The sequence below is a fragment of the Podarcis filfolensis genome (genome assembly GCF_964270895.1).
Source record: "Podarcis filfolensis genome assembly, chromosome: 9".
Classification (NCBI taxonomy): domain Eukaryota; kingdom Metazoa; phylum Chordata; class Lepidosauria; order Squamata; family Lacertidae; genus Podarcis; species Podarcis filfolensis.
The window spans coordinates 3,742,331-3,764,980 of NC_139610.1; the positions used below are offsets into that span (position 1 = coordinate 3,742,331).

Below are 22,650 nucleotides of genomic sequence, written 5' to 3' on the forward strand. Positions count from 1 at the left end.
TGGGCTGAAAAGGCTGCATTCTACAGGGAGCTAAAAGCAGAAGATAGGAATGGAAACTTTACTTTTACTATCTCCTATTTAAGGAAAATTCCAATTTGTAAATATCTGGGAAGCAGTTTATATGAAATACTTTGAATGGTTTAAGTATTGGTACGGGGGGGAAACTACTTATATATCCGAGTGGCATGTTAAGCTGGAATCCAGATTGGTTTCATAAAGAAATGTTCTCGTCCTCTGGGTCAATTATGGTGCAATCACAAAAATTGTTAGTCTAAAATCTTAAAAACTGATTCAGTCCTCAGAAGAAGAAAGATCCTTTTGACCATCTGCTGTACTAACAAAAGCACAAGGCCGACTGGTTTGAAGAAGACCTGAAACACCTTGCAATGTAACAATGAATATGGATTATTCTAAATGACATGGCAATGTGTTGCTCACAATGGTAAAATGAGGGATCTCTCCCGCTCTGCTTCTAACAAACGAAAGGACAAAATGAGAAACAATCATGTCTATAAGCAGAGATTTATTTTCAACTCCACAGCTGTATTTCAAGCATCACTGATTATCCTGTATCATTTATACATTTTTAATTTCCCTGTCCCACAAAGTGACAATATATGTAAAGGGCGTCTGTATACATAGTTGTATTCCTTTATTGAAATATAATTCACAAGATTATAGATATATATAGATATATATATATATATCTCATAATTTTTCAAAGTGTGTGGTCCCAACATTTGAATCTTGACTAGCCAAAAACACTGCCTGCTGCTTTTCAACACACAAAAGGGTAGTAAGTTCTTGAAACTTCTAAACGCTCTACAGAAATGTTCCCTGTTAAAACAACATTCCGGGCAACGTCTTTGCAAAGGTAGTATGGCTGCCAAAGGAGATCAATACAAAAAAAGTTCACTGAATTGTACACATTGAGCTTCTAGGAGAGTTAACTGTTCTTGTCACGGGCTCCTGGCTATAGTTTACAATATCCGCCTTCACTACACTCTGTGGGGAGGAGAGAGAGAAAAGAAAAACAGAAGAGGTTATAGCAAGCGAATCCGAAGGAAACACTGTTCCAAAGTGCTAGTAAAACATTTCACATGTTAATGACTGGACTATGAAATATGGAACATTTAAAAAGAACAAGAAAGAGAAAAGGTATGCTGTGGTCTGCTGTTCTCAGAAATCATTCATGTTTTGGTATAACACGTAGTGCATATTTAAGTATTTTTTATAAATATTAAAGGCTTATGATAAGCAAGTACTGATTCCAGTTCTAAATACTGGTCCCTTTGTTCCAAATGAGGGGGGAAAGGGCTCTAGCTTGTTACATTTTTCTGTCACTTACTCTGCAGCGATATAGTTACTAGTCCTGACCTGAAATTTTGTAAAGTTTGAATTTAGACACCGAAAAAGGATTTTTTTTCAGCTGTGTGGGATTCCCCTTAAAAGTGATTTACACACAGACAGACAGACACACAAACACACTCTTCAGAGTTCTGTTTTGAAGCTGCAATAAACCAAGCCTATAATTATCACTATTACTGCTATTATTGATTCATTAATCACATTCTAAAACACCATCTCAAGACAATTTACACACAAGAGAATTAAAAATAGTCAAAAACAAAAAAAACCCACTGAAAACAAAAGCCCTGTAAAATTAGGAGAGAATGATGTCACTTAGTGTGGATATCTCACTCTGAAGGAGTTCCCATGGCTCAGGTGATGCTGGCAGCTTCATCACCAATCAGTGCCACATGGCAAAACTTTCATCCCAAGCTAGCTCTATGTGCATATATGCTTTCAGGTGCACATCCTCTGCCACACTCACCCCCAGCTAGTCAAAAATGCATGATTCAGTTGGGAAGGGAATGGTGACTCAGTTGTCTCACACACTCCCTTATCTCCATAGCATTTGCCTTCTTGCAAGTAATTCCAGATATTTTTAATAAGGAGTATGAAAGCAAGTGGGTGGGGGTGACATGTTTTGTACAGGGCAAAAATATTAACTGCATGTGTTAACATCTGCCTTCTTCTTCTCCTTTTTTAAAAAAGGAGAATACAGTACATAATTCCACCATTATTATAATTTTTCTTTTTTCCTAAGACTTGATAGTGGACAACAGTATCTGTGACTGCTTTAGTCCCATTCGTGCATTTCCCCTTTTGAGCTTCTTCTTCCAAAAGTGATCCCCTATGTCACCTGTAAAGTCGTCCCTGAAACTCGGGCAAAAAGCAGTTTCCAATCTAGCACAGAGGTTATAAGAGGTTGCTATAGTTGCAATAGGAGGTTGCAACTGTTGGTCCCAAAGTTTGTCCCACCCAAATCCAATTGAAATCGGAAGGTGAATTCCTTGGGGCTTAGTGCACCTAATATTCTCTCGTTTGGGAGCCAAAATATTAGCTATTGCAAATACACAAATCAGAAGGAAACACAATATCAAGGTTAGTATTTCAAGCAAATGAAATAGTAACATTTGTTAAAACACTGTCTTTCTACTACACTACCTGAACTATTGCACTGAACAGACTTTACTCTGACAGCTGGCAGTGCTCTGCTGTTGATTATCTTCTTCAGGATACTTCACTAGTTCTGCCCTGACAACATGCTGCAGCCACATGTCAAGCAGTAGACAGAACAAGGAGGCGAGTGAAAAAACAGAGAGACACAGATCAACTATTAGAAAGGAAGACAAGACTGACACAAATGAACAGCAGCAACAAACAAAAGCCATCGCATTCCAGACACCATGCAGCATGATCAGTGCGCCCACTTGCCCGCTTTGTGCGCTGTTGGGAATCTCTCCCCGCACACTCCTTTCAGAGCAAAACGTTTATTGGGAAGACCTCACCAACGACAGTCCTGAGCTGATCCCCATCCTCCAACATGGAGCACCAGGAATGCCTGGAATCATCACAGCACTTGCACCTTTGAGTGTCCATGCATGAGTACAAGAACGTGCATTGGGGCTGCAAAACATGCATTGCAAAGTCTTCATGCAGATCTGTCTAAAGGAAAAGCTTGACTCACAAAGCCCAAGCCCATCAAAGCAATCAATGAAGTTTAATCTCAGCAGAGGTAAGAAAAGTTTATTGAGTGGAGAGGGATCAGAAAATTAAGAGGAGGGGAAATGTGAGGATTAGCTTCTCCCCCCCGCCCCCCCCCCCATTTCTACCTGCAGCCCTTTCTGTACATGGGGCCAGATTCAGCTGAATGGCATGTGAGTGGAAGCCAGAGCAATGAGCCCCACTAGTGCAGTGGAGCTTCCCCTGCTCCCCTAAGCCCCCTCCCCGCCTGCAAATTGTCTCGGGGGGGGGGGTCTAGAGAATGCAAAAATGCTTGCACTGAAAAATGAATATAATTCCTCCCATAGGTCACAAACAACTGTTTTGTGTCCAAGCGATACTTGGAAATTGTTTTAAATTTCAGAAGTGAGATACATACATACATACATACATACATATATATTGTAACAAAACAAAAAAAGTCAGAAAATGAGCCTCTGCCTAAGAGGTGATTGGATTTCATGCAGCCATGGAGTTTTCACCTACATACTGCAATGTTTTGTATATTCCTTGCTGCAGATAATAGATTTCAACAGTATTTAGTATAACATAATTTTGAAAAGATCTTGTAAGTATAGTAAGCCTGCAATTTACATGCATTTAACTTGAGTGCATTCAGCTTTATAAGCCTAGCAAAAGGGGGGGGGGGGAGTGAAACAGGTGGGCATTTGGGCAGTCCCACCCACCATTGAACTCAATGTGTTTTGACTATACACAATTTTGACTATACACAATCCCCAGAATGTGACCCCTGCATAAATTGTGGGCTTACTGTATTTAATAACAAAACAATATTCAAAAAGGAAACATAAAATAGATTTCTTCTAGAGTAACCTTTTCAGAATCACACCATTTTCTCTTCAACGGGACCTTCTCTGTAATGGTGCTTTTCCTATGGAATGTCTTCCTCCCGTCCCAGTACCAAGAGTTTTGAGCTCTTTTGGTTCTGAGTCGGTTGTTATGCTGGCTTATGTTGCATTGATTTGGTTTTATGTTTTATGGCTGTTGCTTATGTGGCTTAAATTATTTGTTTTATTGTACCCGTGACCTAGGATTGTTTTGTGATGAACAGTGGGTTAAAAATATGTCTAAATAAATAAAATAATTTCTCTTTTCTCAGAGAAGTCACAAAGTTTCCCTGAGTTACTTGTTTTCTTAATTTTTTTGTAAGCTGGCTTTTTTTCACAGCTGTTCCAGAAATTTCAATAAGACCGTTAAGAATAACTATATTTAGGACTGCAGCCCAAGCATATTTTTACATATTTTAAAAGTATAGATTACCTAATTGCATAAATATTTCTTTTTTAAGATAACTTCTCTCTAAATAAGAAATGGTAACAGATACAGGTGACAAAGGTTCTGAATTTATGATCTAATTATGTGCTCTGCCTGACTTCTAACTGATCATCATCATATTATCTAATCAGGTAGACAAGAGTTATGATTCACTGGACTCCAGGACTCACAGTATTATGAGAAGAATTCAATTTCATGAAGATGTTAACAAAAGAGCAATGTTATCTGCACTTAAACAGTGTTATCTGACCTCAAAGGACTTAATTTCTATGCAGCAGGCTTCCTGCTGCAGTTGAGAGAGAATTCTAAGACTCACTGAGCAATCAATTGTTGCTCAAAAAGCTGGGTTAAATCCTATGCTGTTTACAATATCTAGGCTAGTGACCTATGTTTAAGCCACTACATGGCATTAGATTAAAACAATTTGGACTTTTAAAAGAATTTCAGCTCAATTAACAAAGAAATAACATTACCCTTTCGGTACACTGTGTATACCCATCTCCAGATCTGAACTAATATGTCTTCCAAAGGTCCAGGTTCTGTAACTTATCAGATTCTCGGATTGGCAGATTTGATAGACAAGTCTATTTCATTGTATACCAAATGTTGTTAGTCTGGGAGATTTATTATTTTATTTAACTGCATGTTAACAACAATATATATTCACTAGCAAAAACAAAAAACATAACACCTCCACAGTTTCATCATTGTTTTATGTCATATACTGCTCTGAAATAAAAACTGGATGAACGATGATCTAGAAATGATTTAGAGAATTACTAAATAAATAAAGTGCAGAACTGAGTCCTAAATCTATCCAAATGTCAAGGGATGCCATGGGGGAGCAAGGACATCTCTTATGCTGCACAAATCTTAATGTCACATCATCAACTTACTGGTTTACAATTTTTAAACAGGGCCAGGATACTATGCTACTAAGGAAATGCAAACGTTTGGGCTTAACACTCTGCTTACAACTTCATCCTGCTCCCCAGTATGTGAGGTAGCGTTACAAAAACTTCAACTGCAGCTTAAGAAAAAAATTCTGTGAGAACTCCATAATGAGCCTTAAGTAGCTCTCTGGGTAATGAGAAAAAATTGGAGAGTTATGGGTATCTCTGGATATGCAAGAAAACAATGGTGTTGAACTCTAAAGCTTTGACACCATGTTCAGATGAAGGTTTTAGAAAACAATTTATGAGCGGAAGAGTGTTAAGAGTTTGTCCAGAAAAGCAAAGAAACAAAACTGCCATACTTCAGAGTAAGATATATCATTAATGCACATCGGCTAGTCAAAGCAATATGCTCAGAAACATCACCTGTGATAGCTCTATTTCCGCTTTGTTTAATTTGACGTCAAGGAGGTCAGCAGCAATTTTTTGAAAACACAGGAAGACCTATTTAAAAAGGAAAGGCGTAAGTGATTAGAAACAGACTTCCTAGAGTTACTACAAATATGGCAAAAAAAATCCTGAACTATAAACAATGAAATATAAAAAATACAACCTGTGCAAGATATCTCAAGAGCTTTCCTTTTGTAAATTTCATGCCAGCAACTGCAGCAATATTTTCATACAAACTAGTTTCATTTGTTTTACAACAAACACTACGCTGATTTTTCTCCACTGACAGTTCCTTCAGCTGGTCAAAAATAAGCTCTTCCACAGAATGTCTAGTCTAAAACGATGCCTGGACTAATTTGACAAATGCATTAACAATACTTTTTTTAAAAAAAAAAGTTTTTACCAAACATCCAACAGAGTCAGGTTTCAGCACGACAGCACCATGCCTATCAGGTTTAGAACACCAGCAGATCACTCCCTAAAGCACTGATGATGGACCACTTTACTATAATTTAAATCCTGCTAGCAGTTGAAACCGTCTGCTATGCTATTTGAATTAATGTTGAAAGAAAATAATTTGTGACCAGGGGGCTTCACCAAAAAATTCATACAAAGAACATATGTCTTTGGTGTTGTTGTTCCCCATAAAGAATGGGACTATGAAGTCTACCAGGCAGCCTCTCTGCAGAGAAGTGGGGAAGCATGCCAGAAGTTGAGAAGGAGAAGGCACAAAAGGGCCCTTTGCAAGAGTTTGGGGCTTTGAACTGGATACCATTATAGGCACCTTGGATACCACTCATTGTTAAGAATTTTGAAAAAAATATGTTGATCTCTGCAAAGTGGCTCCATTGACTGGGACTGTTTTTTTTTATCTCCTTGTTTTGAATTTTACATGCTGTGAAGGTAAGAAAATAGTTCACTTATTTTTGTGTATGAGTTGCAGACCACTTTTTCCTTCTTTTTATTTAGGCTTTAATCTTTTGTTGATGTGATAATGTGTGTGTGTGTGTGCGCGCACACACTTATTTGCGTTTAACCCTGTAGAATAAATCATAATTTGCTTCAATTACAAATATTCTTTAGATTTCAATTATTTATCTATTTTTTTAAATGAACCCAAAGAAAACAGATGATAAATTGTTTCTATGTATGAACTAATGAATTACTGGTAGCTTTCTATTTGGAAATTTGCTGTTACAGTGGACCCTCTGGATATGAATTTAATTCGTTCCGGGGGTCCGTGCGCAACCCTGAAAATTTTGTAAAAAGAGGCGCCGCTCCTGCGCACACGCACGGCGCAACAGAGCACTTCTGCACATGCGCATGCGGTGAAACCTGGAAGGAGACACTTCTGGGTTTGCCATGTTTGCAACCCGAAAGTTACATTACCCGAAGGTAACGTAACCCGAGGGTCCACTGTATTGGAGAGCAGCAGCTAAATTAATGGAATTAATTAACTGTATTAGCGGAACTGGAAAAAATAAAAACTGAATAACTATGAATTATTTAGTTCAGGTGTTGGGAACTCTCCCCCGCCCCGCCCCGCCCCCCCCCCCCCGTTGCATGGCCATTGGCAGAGGATGATGGAAGTTGTAGTTCAGTAACATCTGGAGAGCCAAAGGTTCCCCAAACCCAAATTAGACACTAATCAACCTAATAAATAAGACTGTTGATATAATGCCATTATACAAATATGTGGTATGACAGCATTTGGAATACTGTGTACAGTTGGGGTCACCTCGCCTCAAAAAGGATAGTGCCGAGCTGGGAAAGGTGTAGAAAAGGGCAACCAAAATGATTAAGGAGATGAAGAAAGGGTGCAGCATTTGGGACATTTTAGTTTAGAGAAAAGTCAAGTAAGAGGTGACATTATAGATGTTTATAAAATTGTGCGTGGCATGGAGAACATGGATAGAGAAAAGTTCTCCCTCATGAGAACCCAGGGACATCCAATGAAACTGAAGATTCAGTACAGATAAAAGACAGTACTTATTCACACAGTGCATAGTTAAACTATGGAACCCCAGGAGGCAGAGATGGCCACCAACCTAGATGCCTTTGAAAGAGTAATTAGACCAGTTTGTGGAGGAGATCAATCACTACCAGCCAGGATGGATATGCCCTGCCTGACGGTCAGAGGCATCAATGCCTCTGAATATTAGTTGCTGGAAAGCCCAGGAGGAGAGGGCTCTGGGCTCAGGTCCTGCTTGCAGGCTTCTCACAGGCATCTGGTGGGCCACTGTGAGAACAGGATGCTGGACTAGATGGTCCATTGGCCCAATCCAGCAAGCTCTTCTTACCTTCGTAAACTATTTTGTACAGTTCATACAGAAACATTTAGAATTTAAAGCTTTTGAAGATTTAGGAAACTTACAATGCAATCCTACGCTTGGCTAAATTAAAATCAATGGGACATCATCCTAAGTAAATATGCAGAGGACTGCAGTTAAAGAAAAATATTAGAATGCTCTGAGGGTTAAACGTTGGGCAGGGGGCATTTGAAGAAATGGCAGGAAAGAAAAAAGTAAACTAGATGCACAAGATAACAGTTTGGAAAGCAGAATAAAATGATGGAAATTTTGAAATTAAATGAAGAGAAACATTACACTTTAGAAAAATTCGTAACATTAATAGCTGAAAGGGAAGCAAATCGGAAAAGATGTGGTGACAGATTATGGAAAAATAAAAAATCAAATGCTAAAGCTAAAGCGTGACATGAACTGAAGAAAAAGCCTGAAGTAACTGGTAGATCTGAAATGGAAAAATAAGTATAAAATTGAGGGGTGTTTAATCGTGGCCCCTGTTTCTTTCTCAGCGGCATTTTAAAACGTCCTCTTTATTTCGGATCTGCCAAGAAGCAAGCCTGGTTGAGTTTTTCTGTTGCTTTTACTGCTTCTATGAATCATTTCATCTGCTTTCACCTGTGTTTCCATCTCTGCAGGGGCCTTTACCATTCATTTGCCATTGAACTCCTCTTGGCAAGTGCCTACTGTAGCAGAATGCATTTGTGCCTGGAGCCACAAATCATCATCTGCCTTCTTTTATCTTCTGGAGACTTACTTAAAAAACTGGTTTGTGAAGGATGGTGCTTCGGCAGGGAAGGAAGAAAAATCTATCGTAGGGTTCTGTCATGGAGGGAAAGATCATATGTACTTGCCTAGTTAGCTCTGGCGTTAAAAAACAGATGCTTGCTGGACTATGGTCTGGAACAAATGAAGATTTCTGTTAGGATGAGTGTCAAAAACAGAGAACTTGCCTAAGGCAAGGGACATAGAGAGTTGAAGAAACGGGAAGATTTAACTGTGTGCAACTGATAGACGGGAGCTGGGGGGTGGACATAGGAGTGGAGTTTTATGTACAGTGGTTTTCCCAGGGAAGCGCAGCAGTGTTTAATTTCCAGAAATACACACGCAGAGACACTGGCTTATGGGGAGCAGTGTCATCTGCCATATTAGACAGGTTGTTCTTGCTTTTGCAGAACATTCAAAGGCACTGGCCGGCAGAAATAACGGCTTTGCCACTAGGTCCAGCCATAATTCATGATTTCGGCTCTTTGCACAATGTTGGAATAAACCCAAGCTTCATATTTAAATGACTGAATCCCCAAGTGGAAGATGAAATAATGCTATATTTTTTGGATGGAACAAAATTCGTAAAAGGGCAGGAGATCTGAATGTTGGAAAGGCTAAATCCTAATTTCTTAGCTCAAAGAAGAGAAAATGTCTTAGTTATTTGAGTTTAAGGGAGCCATACCTTTTAGGTTTCTTAAAAACAGATTGTTATAAAGATGAACAAAAGAACACCAAGTACATTTGCATTTGATAGTTCACACAATGGTCAGAGCTTCACCAGCTAAGACAGAGGTGGGGCACTGCCAGCTCAGAGGCTGCAGCTAGCCCACAGACCCTTTCCATTCATGGCCCTAGTCCAACCCGCTCCTATGCGCCATTTGTTGTCCTGTTTTGTTACATCTAAATTTAGCTTCAAACGAAGTCCTGCTTCGTTACATCTAAATTTAGCTTCAAAAGCAAACTGTGAAGACTCTCAGGGTGAATAGGGAAGTGGTGGCTTACTAGAAGGGAAGGAGCCTGGAAAGAGAGATGTAAACTGCTTTGTTTTTTCGGGTGGGAAGAGCCTGGCTGGATAGTTTTCTGACCATCATATGGTTTCTAATGTGCTTGGGGGTTTCTAACATTTGGAGGTTATTGGTTTCTAGTGCAGGGTGACTTTCTGGGTTACTATTGTTAAAGGATGGCTATGTAAATGCATAAAATAAATAAAATAATATCTCAAAAACAAACAGGAAACAAGAAAATGAGGCTTAATCTAGGACTACAAATCAGGTTCAGATGGAAAAGACTAATGGAAATAAAAAATAATTGATACCCTTCCCTTCAATGACACACATAATTAACAACAAAATAATGCAAGCCAGCAGATAAAAATACAACGGCAAACAGAAAGATAAAAGCAACAATTTAAAAAGTTACACCACAGAATTTGGTGGTTATTGTTTGTTTTTTTAAAAAATGGATTGTTCAACCTTTGGATTTGATTGCTGAAAAACAAGAAATAACAGCCCACAGACTACAGTTAGTTAATAGCCTGGTTGGGTATGAAAGAGGCTGCCCTTGAAGACTACATTTACTCCAAACATGTTCCAAAGTGCTGGAGGTTTCCATGAGTAAGACCTTGTTGGACTGATATTCTGAGGGTGTTTTATTTCATGACAGGATGCAGATTGATGTCCTAGAATTACTGATTTTTGGCTGTATTTGGACAACTCTTATCTAATGCATAATCTGTTCACTAAAGCCTTGTATTGCTGGAAAATATTCAGTAGTTCCTTAGATTAAAACTTGGTTAGAGAATTTGGGATGTAGCTAGGAGGGGGGGGTTTGGGGGGGGGATAATATTAGAATATTGGTGGAGACCAAACAAATGTATTTCAGAAAAGATAATGTATTAAATTTTAGAAATTACATGAATGGCTATATGATTCTGAAACTGCAGAAGAAGAAATGCTTACTTAAAATGTAATCAGCAATGTAAAATGTATATTCATTATTAACAACCACAGAAACATGCAAACTTTAATATGCTGTGCATGTTTTTGGAAATTAATGTATCCTTAGTAGAAGAAATCTGATCAAACCAAAAAATACAAAATACGGAACAAAGGAAGAGTTTCAAAATAAAAACCTGAATTATATTTTTAATGTTTCTCCTTTAAAAAGCATTCTTAAATAACTCAGTTCACAAAAGTTATGGAGAATGGAAAAAACACCTTTGAATAACGTACCTGTAATAAGTACTTAACAATAATCATCATATTACTTACGGAATCACCTGTCTTGGCTGACACAAAATGACTGCTAGAATGATTTTCCTGGCAAAATCGAAGATGCTTATCAACTTTTACTGTCCGCAGATGCTCCAGATCAACTATATAAGGAAAGGAAAGTGTGGTATTAATGTAATAGCACATATTTGAATACATTCTAAAACTCTTAACTTTTACCATGGTGCCTTTAATAGTGAAACACACTCGGACCTAAGGTAAGTCACATCAGAGACATCACCACCCTGTTCTCTTCTCTTTGGAAAAAAAGAAAGGGGAGAGGGGAAAGTAGGGGAAAATGCAAGAGGAAAACAGACTCACAAAGTCAGGTGCAGAAGAAAGCAGTATCCTTGTAAGCATTATGAAATTCAGAACCCAAAGTGGGAGCTGGGCTGCACGAGCCAGCCTTGTCCCCAACATTCACTTTTGAGGCTGACTCCATCCCTTACCTTCCTATTGAGTGGGAAGATCTGAAGGTGAGACTCAAAGCATATTCAACTCAAAATGCTTAGAAGCCTCCCCACATTCAAGAACCCTGTGCAATCTGAAAGTGACTCAAACCTTTAATAATGGTACAGAAACAGAAGTTTCAGCGAGCCTTGCTTTTTTCACCTTACAAGCTGACCGTGCCAACATTCGCTCATCATACCACCATTAAAGGCACAAGAACACTGTCCTGTTTCACCTTTTGAGTCCCAGACAGAGAAGCAAACAGGCATGCATATATGGTGTGTTGCACCTTTATGTAAGTTGAATCCTAGGTGTGAAAAAGCTGGAGGCTATACTATTAATGCATAACAATCAGGATGAACAGGTTCCAAAGGTGACACAAGCAGTTCCATTAGCCTTCGTATAGTATACATCATTCTGATGGACTGTCTGCTTGATTCTTTTTCTGAAGAAAAATGACATCTGGCATACCTCTTGACAAAAATACAAAAATAAATAAATGTTTTTAACCTTTTGTCAAAATGAGATGTATCCTAGGATGAATTGCTTCCTTTGGCCAGTTAAAAGTTTTAGTCTGCAATCCTACAAATTAAGTATTTGAGAGTAAATAAGAATAATTCCCATTAGACAAAGTGGAACTTTTTTCTGAATAAACATTTATAGGATTGTGCTGCATCACACTAATATTAAAAATATTATATAGAATGTTGTCTCAATTATCCATGTAATTAGACAAGTTGTGTATGGTACAAATATATGAAAGGAGTAGAAAGATAAAATTTCCAGGAATTTTGAAACGACCGGCGGGGGGGGGGGAGCTCTCCCCACCAAAAAAACCAAAACACCCGGTTTGGGGAGAATTGAAAACAATGCAATACTTGTGGTTTTAATAAGTACTCGAGAGAGAGAGGGGGGGGGGAGAGAGAGAGAGAGAGGGCTGGCATCCTAAAAACAGTGCCTATTTCAATTGATACTAGGAAGTCTGTCTCTTCCAAAGATGTAAAATTATCCTTGAAGAAAAAGCGTATTACCTCTGAAACCAACTTATTACCTCTGAAACCAACTTACTTGAATCTGACAATTCATTAAAACTTTCAGATATCACCATTACAAATACAAGACCACATATTTTGATTTTATGAGATTTCATGCATTTCCATTTTTTAAATTTTGTACAATTATAGGCCCACTGTGGGTATAGAAAAATTTTCAAATGCCACCCCAATTCACATAAAATTGAACTCAAATCCTGCATGGATTTTATTGTACATATTCCAGTCTCTTCGAATCTAATCCTAATGTAACTGGAAGCTATATTGCACAGCTTCTCTTTTTATTGCACCAAAGTCCCCATAAGGGTGTTGATTCAATGCTGTCAAATTATAAGGCAAGTACATTCACAAGGATTTAAGGACAACTAAGTTCTTTATGTCAACACAGGGGGGGAAACCTTCAAGTGATTTCCTGAGGAAGGGACCCAGCTGACTTGTGAAAACTTGTAAATTTGTAAATCTAGTAAGTCTGAATAATAGGGTCATTTGATTATCAACTGGAAAAAATGCAACATAAAATGCTTTATTTAAAAATGATACTGGAGGTCTTTAATTTGCACACTCTGGAAAGTTAGTCGGAGAGAGGTTCTGGCCTAACAGGATTCCTACAGTTCATTTATATGGCATACCTTGGTTACTTCGGGGGTTTAGCCAGTTTTGACTTTAAATAACAGGGGTTGGCATAGAAGCAATGTGCAAAAATTATACCAGAGCTATTCTTGTCTGATTCATGTTTTATTGGTCCCATAACATGGGAAAATGAAATCATTTTACCATGGGGTATGATTTTCAGGTGGCACTTCTGCTTCAAAATGGTGGCCAGAAACATTCCCCTAACCATTTCAGAGGCTGATATCATAAAGGTACGTTTTGGAAGGATTTTTAATTCACCAATATTCTTATAGCTGGGAACATGAGAGGATGAGGGACAGCGGGAGCTTCTTGAATTGCTCTTTTTCTGGCCCACTCTTCATAGAACTGCAAGGCACAAGGTAGGAGCAGGGTGTGTTTTTTCAGCCAGAATGCTCTGGAACAGAGTTCTGGCACCTCTCAGGGGAACCTGCAAGTGGGAGGAGAGACTTAGGCAGCCTCAGCAAAACTGTGCTGCTCCTCTGGCTCATGAGGAGACCCTTAGCAGAGCCTGAAGCGGACATTCTCTACAGTCATACCTCAAATTGAAGTAGCTTCAGGTTGAGCATTTTCAGGTTACCCTCTGTGGTGACCCAGAAGTAATGGAACGTGCTACTTCCGGTTTTCGCCGCTCATGCATGCGCAGACGCTCAAAATGACGTCAAACGTATGCGCGGAAGCGGCAAATCATGACCTGCAGACGCAGGTTGCGTTTGCTTCAGGATGGGAACAGGGCTCCAGAACAGATCCCGTTCGCATCCAGAGGTACCACTGTACATGGTTGCTTTTATAATGAATTGGAGCAGTTCATTTATAGAGAAGACGAGCCAAATAGCAGCTGGTTCTCTGCAGAATCAATGGGCTCAATTTCCCATGTCGCCCTCTGCTGCAGCCAGGTACTGTTTACTTGATTAGATCAAGAGTTTATTTTAATTAACTATGAAGATGTCCAGATTATCAGGCAGATTACACACATGCACATACACTTTCTCTTTCAAGTTACAGATAGCAAGGACCATCTCAGAAGATGCATTCTCTATTTTTGTTCAACTAGGAAGAAATACTGGTACCTTTAAGACAGTACCTGTTGCAACACAGGCACCATAAAAAAACAAATGTAGCGTATTCTTTCCTTCACATATGCATAGAATCAGAGAATGGTGGAGTTGGAAGGGGCCATGAGGGCCATCTAGTCCAGACCCCTGCAATGCAGGATTCTTTTGCCCATCTTTCACCCATGACCCTGAGATGAAGAGTCTCATGCCCAACAGACTGAGCTGGCAGATATTACATCAACTTTCTCTAATCGGGTAATACCTCTTGCATTATCACTTAAATTGGTGAAAAGTTTCATATTTAAATGCAGTCATGAGTATTGTTTGCATACTTGGATAATCTATATAGCACAAAGTATATTAATTTCTAAAACATTGTGAAAAACTAAAAACAATCTATCTGCAAAGCATTTGCAGCTGTTCATACAAGTTATAAAGTTACATAATGCTTAAATAATGAGCTATTGTGATTAGGCCACACCAATCTGACAAGTAAAACCTTCTTGTGATTTATTAATTTATATGTGCTTAATTATATACATATTATACACATATTAGTGTTCTAAAAATACACTCAGGCCATAATAAAAGCATATAACAATGTTTCTTTTAACTTGTTGGTCTACTATGGCATTAAAGGAAACTTTAGTGCAACCAGTTTGCCAAATGTAACCCACGAAGCCGAACATAACCAACAAGCCATGCATGACCCCCCCCCTGCACAATCATCCTGTTTATGCTGCCTGCCTAAACTACAAAAATGGGAAGGAAGGGCCAAGCACTTGGCAGACCATAATATGCATCCAAACAGTTGCATTCATCTTGATATAGGTCACAGCTTGTGCTGGTGTGGCCTAAGGAAAACCAATTTAGAAACTAGCAAAATTAAAGCACACACAAGTATGATTTTTATGAGGAAACAACTGTTATTTGACAAGAAAAGCATGGCAAACTTTTATTTTTATTTTGCTTATCAAAGAAATATAGGTAAACAGAAACGATATGCTTCAGAGGTGACCGATGTCTGAGGAAAAATTAACTCCAACAGGATCAATTACTTCTCCTCTTTACCCAGCCATGGTGAGAAAGAATAAAAAATAATTATTGCCTCTAAACAACCAGAACATTATCTTGCTAGAACACTGCATGGCTTTATTAATAAAGATTAGAGTTTATTTCAAAGTAAGTGTTCAGGATCACATAATTTACAGGCATCCATTATGGTATGAATCTACCATGGTGTCGTCCTCTGTTTTGCCGAAGCCTGCCTTGCAATCAGCTTGACAAAGACCAACATCTTGGGTCAGGACATTGCTAGCACTCCACACATCATCACTAGTGATCACAAGCTTGAGGTGGCAGACAATTTTGTCTACCTGGGTTTCTCCATAACCAGCAACCTCTCCATTGAGCTGAGCTGGACAAGTGTATTGGCAAGGCTGCTATGACAATGGCTCGCCTCTCCAAAAGGGTAGGGGAGAATGTGATGCTAACATTCAATGCCAAGATTGAATGGTCTACCAGACTTGTGTGTTGAGCATGCTGCTTCATGGAAGTGAGTCGTGGACAACTTACAACTGTCAGGAGCGACACTGCAATGCCTTCCACATGTGCTACATCAGGAGGATGTGGAGTATCACATGGCAGCACAGAATTCCAAACAAAGATGTGCTCTCCCAAACCCACATCCCCAGCATGTTCACACTGTGTGATGTCTAGGCTAGCTTGGTCATGCCCCCGGAATGGAAAATGGCAGGGTCCCCAAGGACATGCTCTACAGGGAAGAAGAGTGACTAGTGGGGTGCCACAGGGTTCTGTCTTGGGCCCGGTCTTATTCAACATCTTTATCAACGACTTGGATGATGGACTCAAGGGCATCCTGATCAAATTTGCAGATGACACCAAACTGGGAGGGGTGGCTAACACCCCAGAGGACAGGATCACACTTCAAAACGACCTTGACAGATTAGAGAACTGGGCCAAAACAAACAAGATGAATTTTAACAGGGAGAAATGTAAAGTATTGCACTTGGGCAAAAAAAATGAGAGGCACAAATACAAGATGGGTGACACCTGGCTTGAGAGCAGTACATGTGAAAAGGATCTAGGAGTCTTGGTTGACCACAAACTTGACATGAGCCAACAGTGTGACGCGGCAGCTAAAAAAGCCAATGCAATTCTGGGCTGCATCAATAGGAGTATAGCATCTAGATCAAGGGAAGTAATAGTGCCACTGTATTCTGCTCTGGTCAGACCTCACCTGGAGTACTGTGTCCAGTTCTGGGCACCACAGTTCAAGAAGGACACTGACAAACTGGAACGTGTCCAGAGGAGGGCAACCAAAATGGTCAAAGGCCTGGAAACGATGCCTTATGAGGAACGGCTAAGGGAGCTGGGCATGTTTAGCCTGGAGAAGAGGAGGTTAAGGGGTGATATGATAGCCATGTTCAAATATATAAAAGGATGTCACATAGAGGAGGGAGAAAGGTTGTTTTCTGCTGCTCCAGAGAAGCGGACACGGAGCAATGGATCCAAACTACAAGAAAGAAGATTCCACCTAAACATTAGAAAGAACTTCCTGACAGTAAGAGCTGTTCGACAGTGGAATTTGCTGCCAAGGAGTGTGGTGGAGTCTCCTTCTTTGGAGGTCTTTAAGCAGAGGCTTGACAACCATATGTCAGGAGTGCTCTGATGGTGTTTCCTGCTTGGCAGGGGGTTGGACTCGATGGCCCTTGTGGTCTCTTCCAACTCTATGATTCTATGATTCTATTCTATGATTCTAGGGAATTGGCTTCAGGCACCAGACTCATTGGCAGACCAACTCTGTGCTCCAAAGATGTCCGTGAATGTGCCATGAAGGCTGGCAACATCAACCTTGTTGTGTGGGAACCTCTTGCAGACAACTACAGTGCCTGGAGATAAACTGTCAGGTCATGTACCCATAGCAGTGACCAGAGAAGGAATGACCACTGAGAGGAGCAGAGAGAGAAGAAATGCCATGGTGCATCTACATCAGAACAACTGGATGTCTTCATCTGTACCAGCTGCGACAAAATATGTCTCTCACATATCAGTCTCTACAGCCACAGCAGGTGTTGCAACCTTCCAGCTGTTGACTCAAAGGCACCCTCCCCCATTGTCTCCCAAGACAGATGGCTTACAACACAGTCCTCATCTACAAGATGTCTTTATGAAGAGGTTGCTATTTTGTCTATTTAACGTATTGAACCTTCATGATTTTTTAAGTATCCATATCCATACTGATTTAACATTTTAACTTCTGACTCACTTTGGCTTAAACTGGGGTGAGTGCTAACCTGTGGCCCTCCAAATGTTGCTGGATGCTAATCAACAGCAGCCTGAATAGTCTAGTGAGCTGTAGGCCATCAACATCAGAGGAACCAGCCACCCCTTCCTAAAACATTTAGCTTGCTCCCCATACCCCAGCAACTAGGCAAGGGGCAGATCTGACAAAGACACAGAAGTGCCTTTGCAAGCACTCTTTTACTGCATTTGCAACTTCAAATAATTATAGTATATTCTCTCTCGAACAAGAAAAAACACAAATAATGGAATGTCTTTTGTACTGTATTTGCAAACCTCTTTACTTACTGAAATCCCATGCTTTCAGTGATCCCCTACTGAAAAACAAACATATTGCTAGTTTGATGTAATGAGCTAAAAATCTGAAATAAAGTTCTGGGATACATTTATGCAATAATTTAGGTTATCAGGAAAGCATCTAAAGCACTCTGCTTATGCTCTTGCCAGCCAAACTATGTGTCATATTAACAACCTCCAGAAAGTTATTTCAAATACATAATAAACAGTTTATGCCCCACTCAGATTATTAGGTGATGGGAGAAAGATTAACTTGATTGCAAGCATGCTTTAGGTTTCTCTCATGCACTAATGTTTGCACTGCCCTATAGACTGATGCTAGAATAATTCTAAACTTAAGCTTTTCATAGACTAAATGAAAAAACCATAAAGAACAGTAAGCTATAAAGATCAATCCCAAGTGGAATAGAAAGGGCAGGATTAATGGTTCGATATTCTCTGTTCAACACCTGCCTTGGCCCTGGGCCCCAATGTAGGACTCTTGCAAGGAAAGCAAAAAGGTAAGCTGCATAGCGCTATTGTTGTTTTGAATAGTTTGTACTGGAGAAATGCAGCTGAATTAAAGTTTTTTTTTCAGTTTCTCAATAGTTTCAACAGGTATCCCTGTGCACAACTGCCTTTCAGTAGATCCATAAAAAGTCTGTTCTGACCTATGGAGCTTTTTTCAACTGCTCTCAATTATGTACTTCCAAGAGTGCCAACACAACTTGGTTCCACAGACATTCCAAGCTTATTCATTCACCATCTCCAGCAGAGGTAATAAAGATTTGCGTAGCTTAGATTTTTCCTCCTCTGTACCTCTGCACCAAACAAATTACTCTCCTAAGACATAACAACATTTTACAAATTTCAGGCCAAACTAGTATTATTGCTATTATAAATGTCTAGCATTAAGTCATTTCAAACATAATCTGCATTCTTGTTCCAAACCTTTCATAGCATACAAACAAGACTGGCGCAGGAGTAGAAGCCATTACTCAATGTTACTATGCAATTTACTGCTGCTTTTCTGTATCATAGCTATCCAATTCTACTTTTATGACTCAGCACTGTAATTTGGCACTCATCTGTGGCAGTGTCTCTCTCCTAACAGCCAGACCAAGCGGCAAAAGAGAGTGTGGAAGAGAGCAAAGACTAATTTAGCCTGGCTATAGGGGGCTGTAGAGGATACAGGAGAAAGGGGAAGAAAGAAAGATATGAATGGAACATGGCAGATGCAGAGACTTAATGTCAAGTATAGATTGGTCCCAAGATAAAGTACCTTTTTCCCTATAGTAAGTGAACAAGCAGCTGTTTAAAGTACCAATAACATACTAAGTGTTTATTTTTAAATATTGAACAGCAATTATTTTTAAAACATAGTGTCTGGGAATTTTAAAAAACCTGAGACCAATCAAGTGTAGAAAAATGTATTGGCAATATTCAGAATAACTGCAGCACTTCTTAAATTCTAAGCTGAATTTCAAATGCAAATCAATACTTACAAACGCTTTGTTTTACTGATAAATTTGTCAGTACAGTACTTTAGAGTATCTTGACCAGCTGCCAAACTGTTGGAGAAATCCATCCTAATCTAGCAGCTGACTGGAAATGGAGTTTAAAAGAGTAAGATGCCTTTAAAATAGTAAGATTTTCAATAACATAATATAAATACTTGTGTTACCCACTTAGGATTGGGCTATTCTATAAGAGTACAATGCAGCCCCATAATCATCTATCTGCTTTAGCAATGTACTTTGGTGGAATATAAAATGCAGCTTAGAGAGACTGACTAGATAGACCTATGTTCATATCACAATAGTCACAACAAGGACCAGAAAAAAGTAAAAGTAAATTCAATACGAGTTTGAACAGATGAATACATTTCAGAACTCTTCAAGGAAATAAAAATCCAATTGTATTTTAATATTTTGTTGGAAGCCACCCAGAGTGGCTGGGGAAACCCAGCCAGATGGGCGGGGTATAAATAAATTATTATTATTATTATTATTATTATTATTATTATTATTATTATTATTACTACTACTACTACTATAAAGTATATGGACTGTTCTTTTATCATTCAAGTGTCTAGTATATAATATACAGCCAAGTGCCTACTGCGCAACAGTTTGAGAGAGCTGGTCTTACCTTTTTCAACATAGAAAATTGTTAAGAAATTGAAATTCCTTCTTCTCCTGTGTCAACTGGGTGCCTACTCTTCCAAACTACAAGAAAGAAGATTCCACCTAAACATTAGGAAGAACTTCCTGACAGTAAGAGCTGTTCGACAGTGGAATTTGCTGCCAAGGAGTGTGGTGGAGTCTCCTTCTTTGGAGGTCTTTAAGCAGAGGCTTGACAACCATATGTCAGGAGTGCTCTGATGGTGTTTCCTGCTTGGCAGGGGGTTGGACTCGATGGCCCTTGTGGTCTCTTCCAACTCTATGATTCTATGATTCTACTCAATAGCAGTGGTGATAGTGGGTAAAGGGGAGACGCACTGACCATGTTGGTGCAATGCCAATGCACTGGCATAGCCGATCTGGTCTCCTGCTCTGGTGCATTTGCGCTGCACCAACCTGGTTGCTGCCTCTCCCCTTCCCCTCGGCCTCCTGGTAAGCAGCAACAAAGCAGCTGACTGAGGTCAGGCGAGTGCTACTGCCCTGCCTCTACTGGGACTACTCTTATTGCATTACCATGCAATCTTAAACACGTTTACTCAAACGTAAGTCCCACTGAACTCCCTCCCCTTACATATAAGGCATGCATCCTATCTATTGCCTTTTCAGCACTTACTGAAGGCCTTCCTTTTTCAACAAACCTTTTAAGTTGGAAGTTTTCATCTCACTCAGTACAGGCAACGACCATTTTATGCTTGTTCAGTGCATGCAGACCTGGAAAAGTGGGCAGGGCGTAGCTGGGTGCAGCAAGCTTACACATGCTCTGCCAATGCAAGCAGGGGCCAGGAACACAAACTGGGGGTGGGGGTGGAAACTGGGGGTGGGGGTGGCCTGTATTGAAGTTGAAACTGCTGGTTCAAGGTAAAATAGATAAGAATTCCCTGGATGTCAAGATCTAAGTTTGAGGCAAGTACTCTTTGGGCGAGAGAACCTCAGTAGAGATTTAAAATCACAAAATATGCACCAAAGCAAATATAGGCTGTTAGGCCTTTAAAATGTCCTTTAAAGTGAGTTTCAGAATTTCCCTCTTTCCCTGGTATAGAAAAAGACCACATGTTTGATAAGTTTTAAACGGTTTTATGTGCTTTTCCATACAGCATTCTGAAAAAGTTGCACAGGCACCTTGGCTTAGTTACAAAGTGGTGAAAGACCCTATATTATTGGTATAAGAATTCAAGGGTGTCTGAATTGGAACAACCAGCTGAAACCTCTTTGCATGCTAAGCTGCTCAGGTAGAGTGCAGGTGAAAACAATAGGCTTGATTACCCATTTCCTCCCAAGGTAAGGGGAAGTGACCTCGCTACACTGGTCAGGACAGCTTACTCTATGGTATTAACCTCTGCATGCATTAATTAGACTTAAGCATGTTGATTATATAAGGCTGGTTATCTAGGGCTGCCATACGTCCGGAATTTCCCGGAGATAGCTGGGATTCGGCAGTCGGAAACAGTATCCGGGCGGAAATCACTGAAATGTCCAGGAAAATCCAGGCAACCCATGTCAGAAGTACAAATTTTGGCAAATTTCCTTTAAAAAAGCTCAAGAAACAGGTTGGTTCTTTCTTGTTCATCATTTCAAGATGTTTTCATGAAAAGAGATTCCTAATTTAAACTAACAAATTCAATGGGGCTTACTCTCAGGCAGATAAATTCTGTTAGGATTGCATCCTTAATCACAAAACCAGTAACAACAGCAGCAAGGGTCTTGTTATTGCTATTACATGAATGCTTGTTTCTTCTTGCATAAAAAATTGGTGAGGGTGGAAGTTATGCAGCTAACTCAAACTAAAGAAGTTTGGATAGGTGAAATCTAAGTGGAAATTTACGTTTAAAAACTCTTTTTCTTTTCTTTTTACAAGCAACTTTTGCTTATTGCTCTTAAACAGCTGTTCAGCTACCTCTGGGCTAGATGTGAAGTTTTTATTTTCCCAAATCTAAGCTAGAAGCTTTAAAAAAGGAATTTGATTTAAAGTTTCTTAATTAAAAATAGAGGTTAAAGGGGGGATGGAATGGGCGATGCAGCTGTGCTGATGCCAGTGGAGAGAAATCCAGAGAAAGAAGTGAGGTAAAAACACATAAAATAGTTCCACAAAAATTAAGTGGGTGCCTTAAACAGCTGTTTTAGTTTAATTAATGGAAAGTTAACCTTGTGTAAATATTCCTATTTCAAAAGCAATGTTCTCTTTAGACTTTTCTAAATCTGAGCCTGGATCCTACATTGATTTGCCACTATAAGAATAAGTAACATGAAAATATGACACTGAAGCCTTGGCCCTGGATTTGGCAATCCCCCTAGCTTCAGAGATTCCAGATAGCACTGTCCATATAAGGTCAAGCCTACCTTCAGATCCATACAGTGCATTTATTTTTATTTATTTTTAAGGAAAGCGCATATTCCTATGAAGGTAGAATTATTCACCTTGTAAGCGCTTCTATGAAAATGCAGCAACATATACAGCTCTATCAATGTTCAATCTCTAGCATTCTTTTAGCACTGATATAATTTTGAACTCACAATGAAAAAATATTCAAAGCTTGTGAACTACTCAGAATATCGTATTTTTGAAATAAATAAATAAATGGAAACATGCCACCCCCTTTACACTGCTCCACAGCTCTGATGCTGTGACAGCAC

At 39.4% G+C, this 22,650-nt stretch overlaps 1 protein-coding gene across 2 annotated transcripts in view; it reads right to left on the reverse strand.

Moving 5' to 3' along the window:
• Positions 1-506: 506 nt before the first annotated feature.
• Positions 507-22,650, reverse strand: part of RAB28 (RAB28, member RAS oncogene family) — a 55,894-nt gene continuing 33,750 nt past the window's right edge. Inside the window, exons 5-8 of one of the 2 annotated variants that reach the window (XM_083630839.1) lie at positions 11,050-11,153; positions 5,685-5,762; positions 2,512-2,612; positions 507-1,005 (exon numbers count right to left, since the gene is read on the reverse strand). In XM_083630839.1, coding sequence (XP_083486965.1) covers positions 2,517-2,612; positions 5,685-5,762; positions 11,050-11,153 — 278 coding nt within the window. In that variant the 3' untranslated portion in view covers positions 507-1,005; positions 2,512-2,516. The remainder of the gene's footprint in view (positions 1,006-2,511; positions 2,613-5,684; positions 5,763-11,049; positions 11,154-22,650) is intronic. The other variant, XM_083630840.1, reaches the window with a different exon arrangement.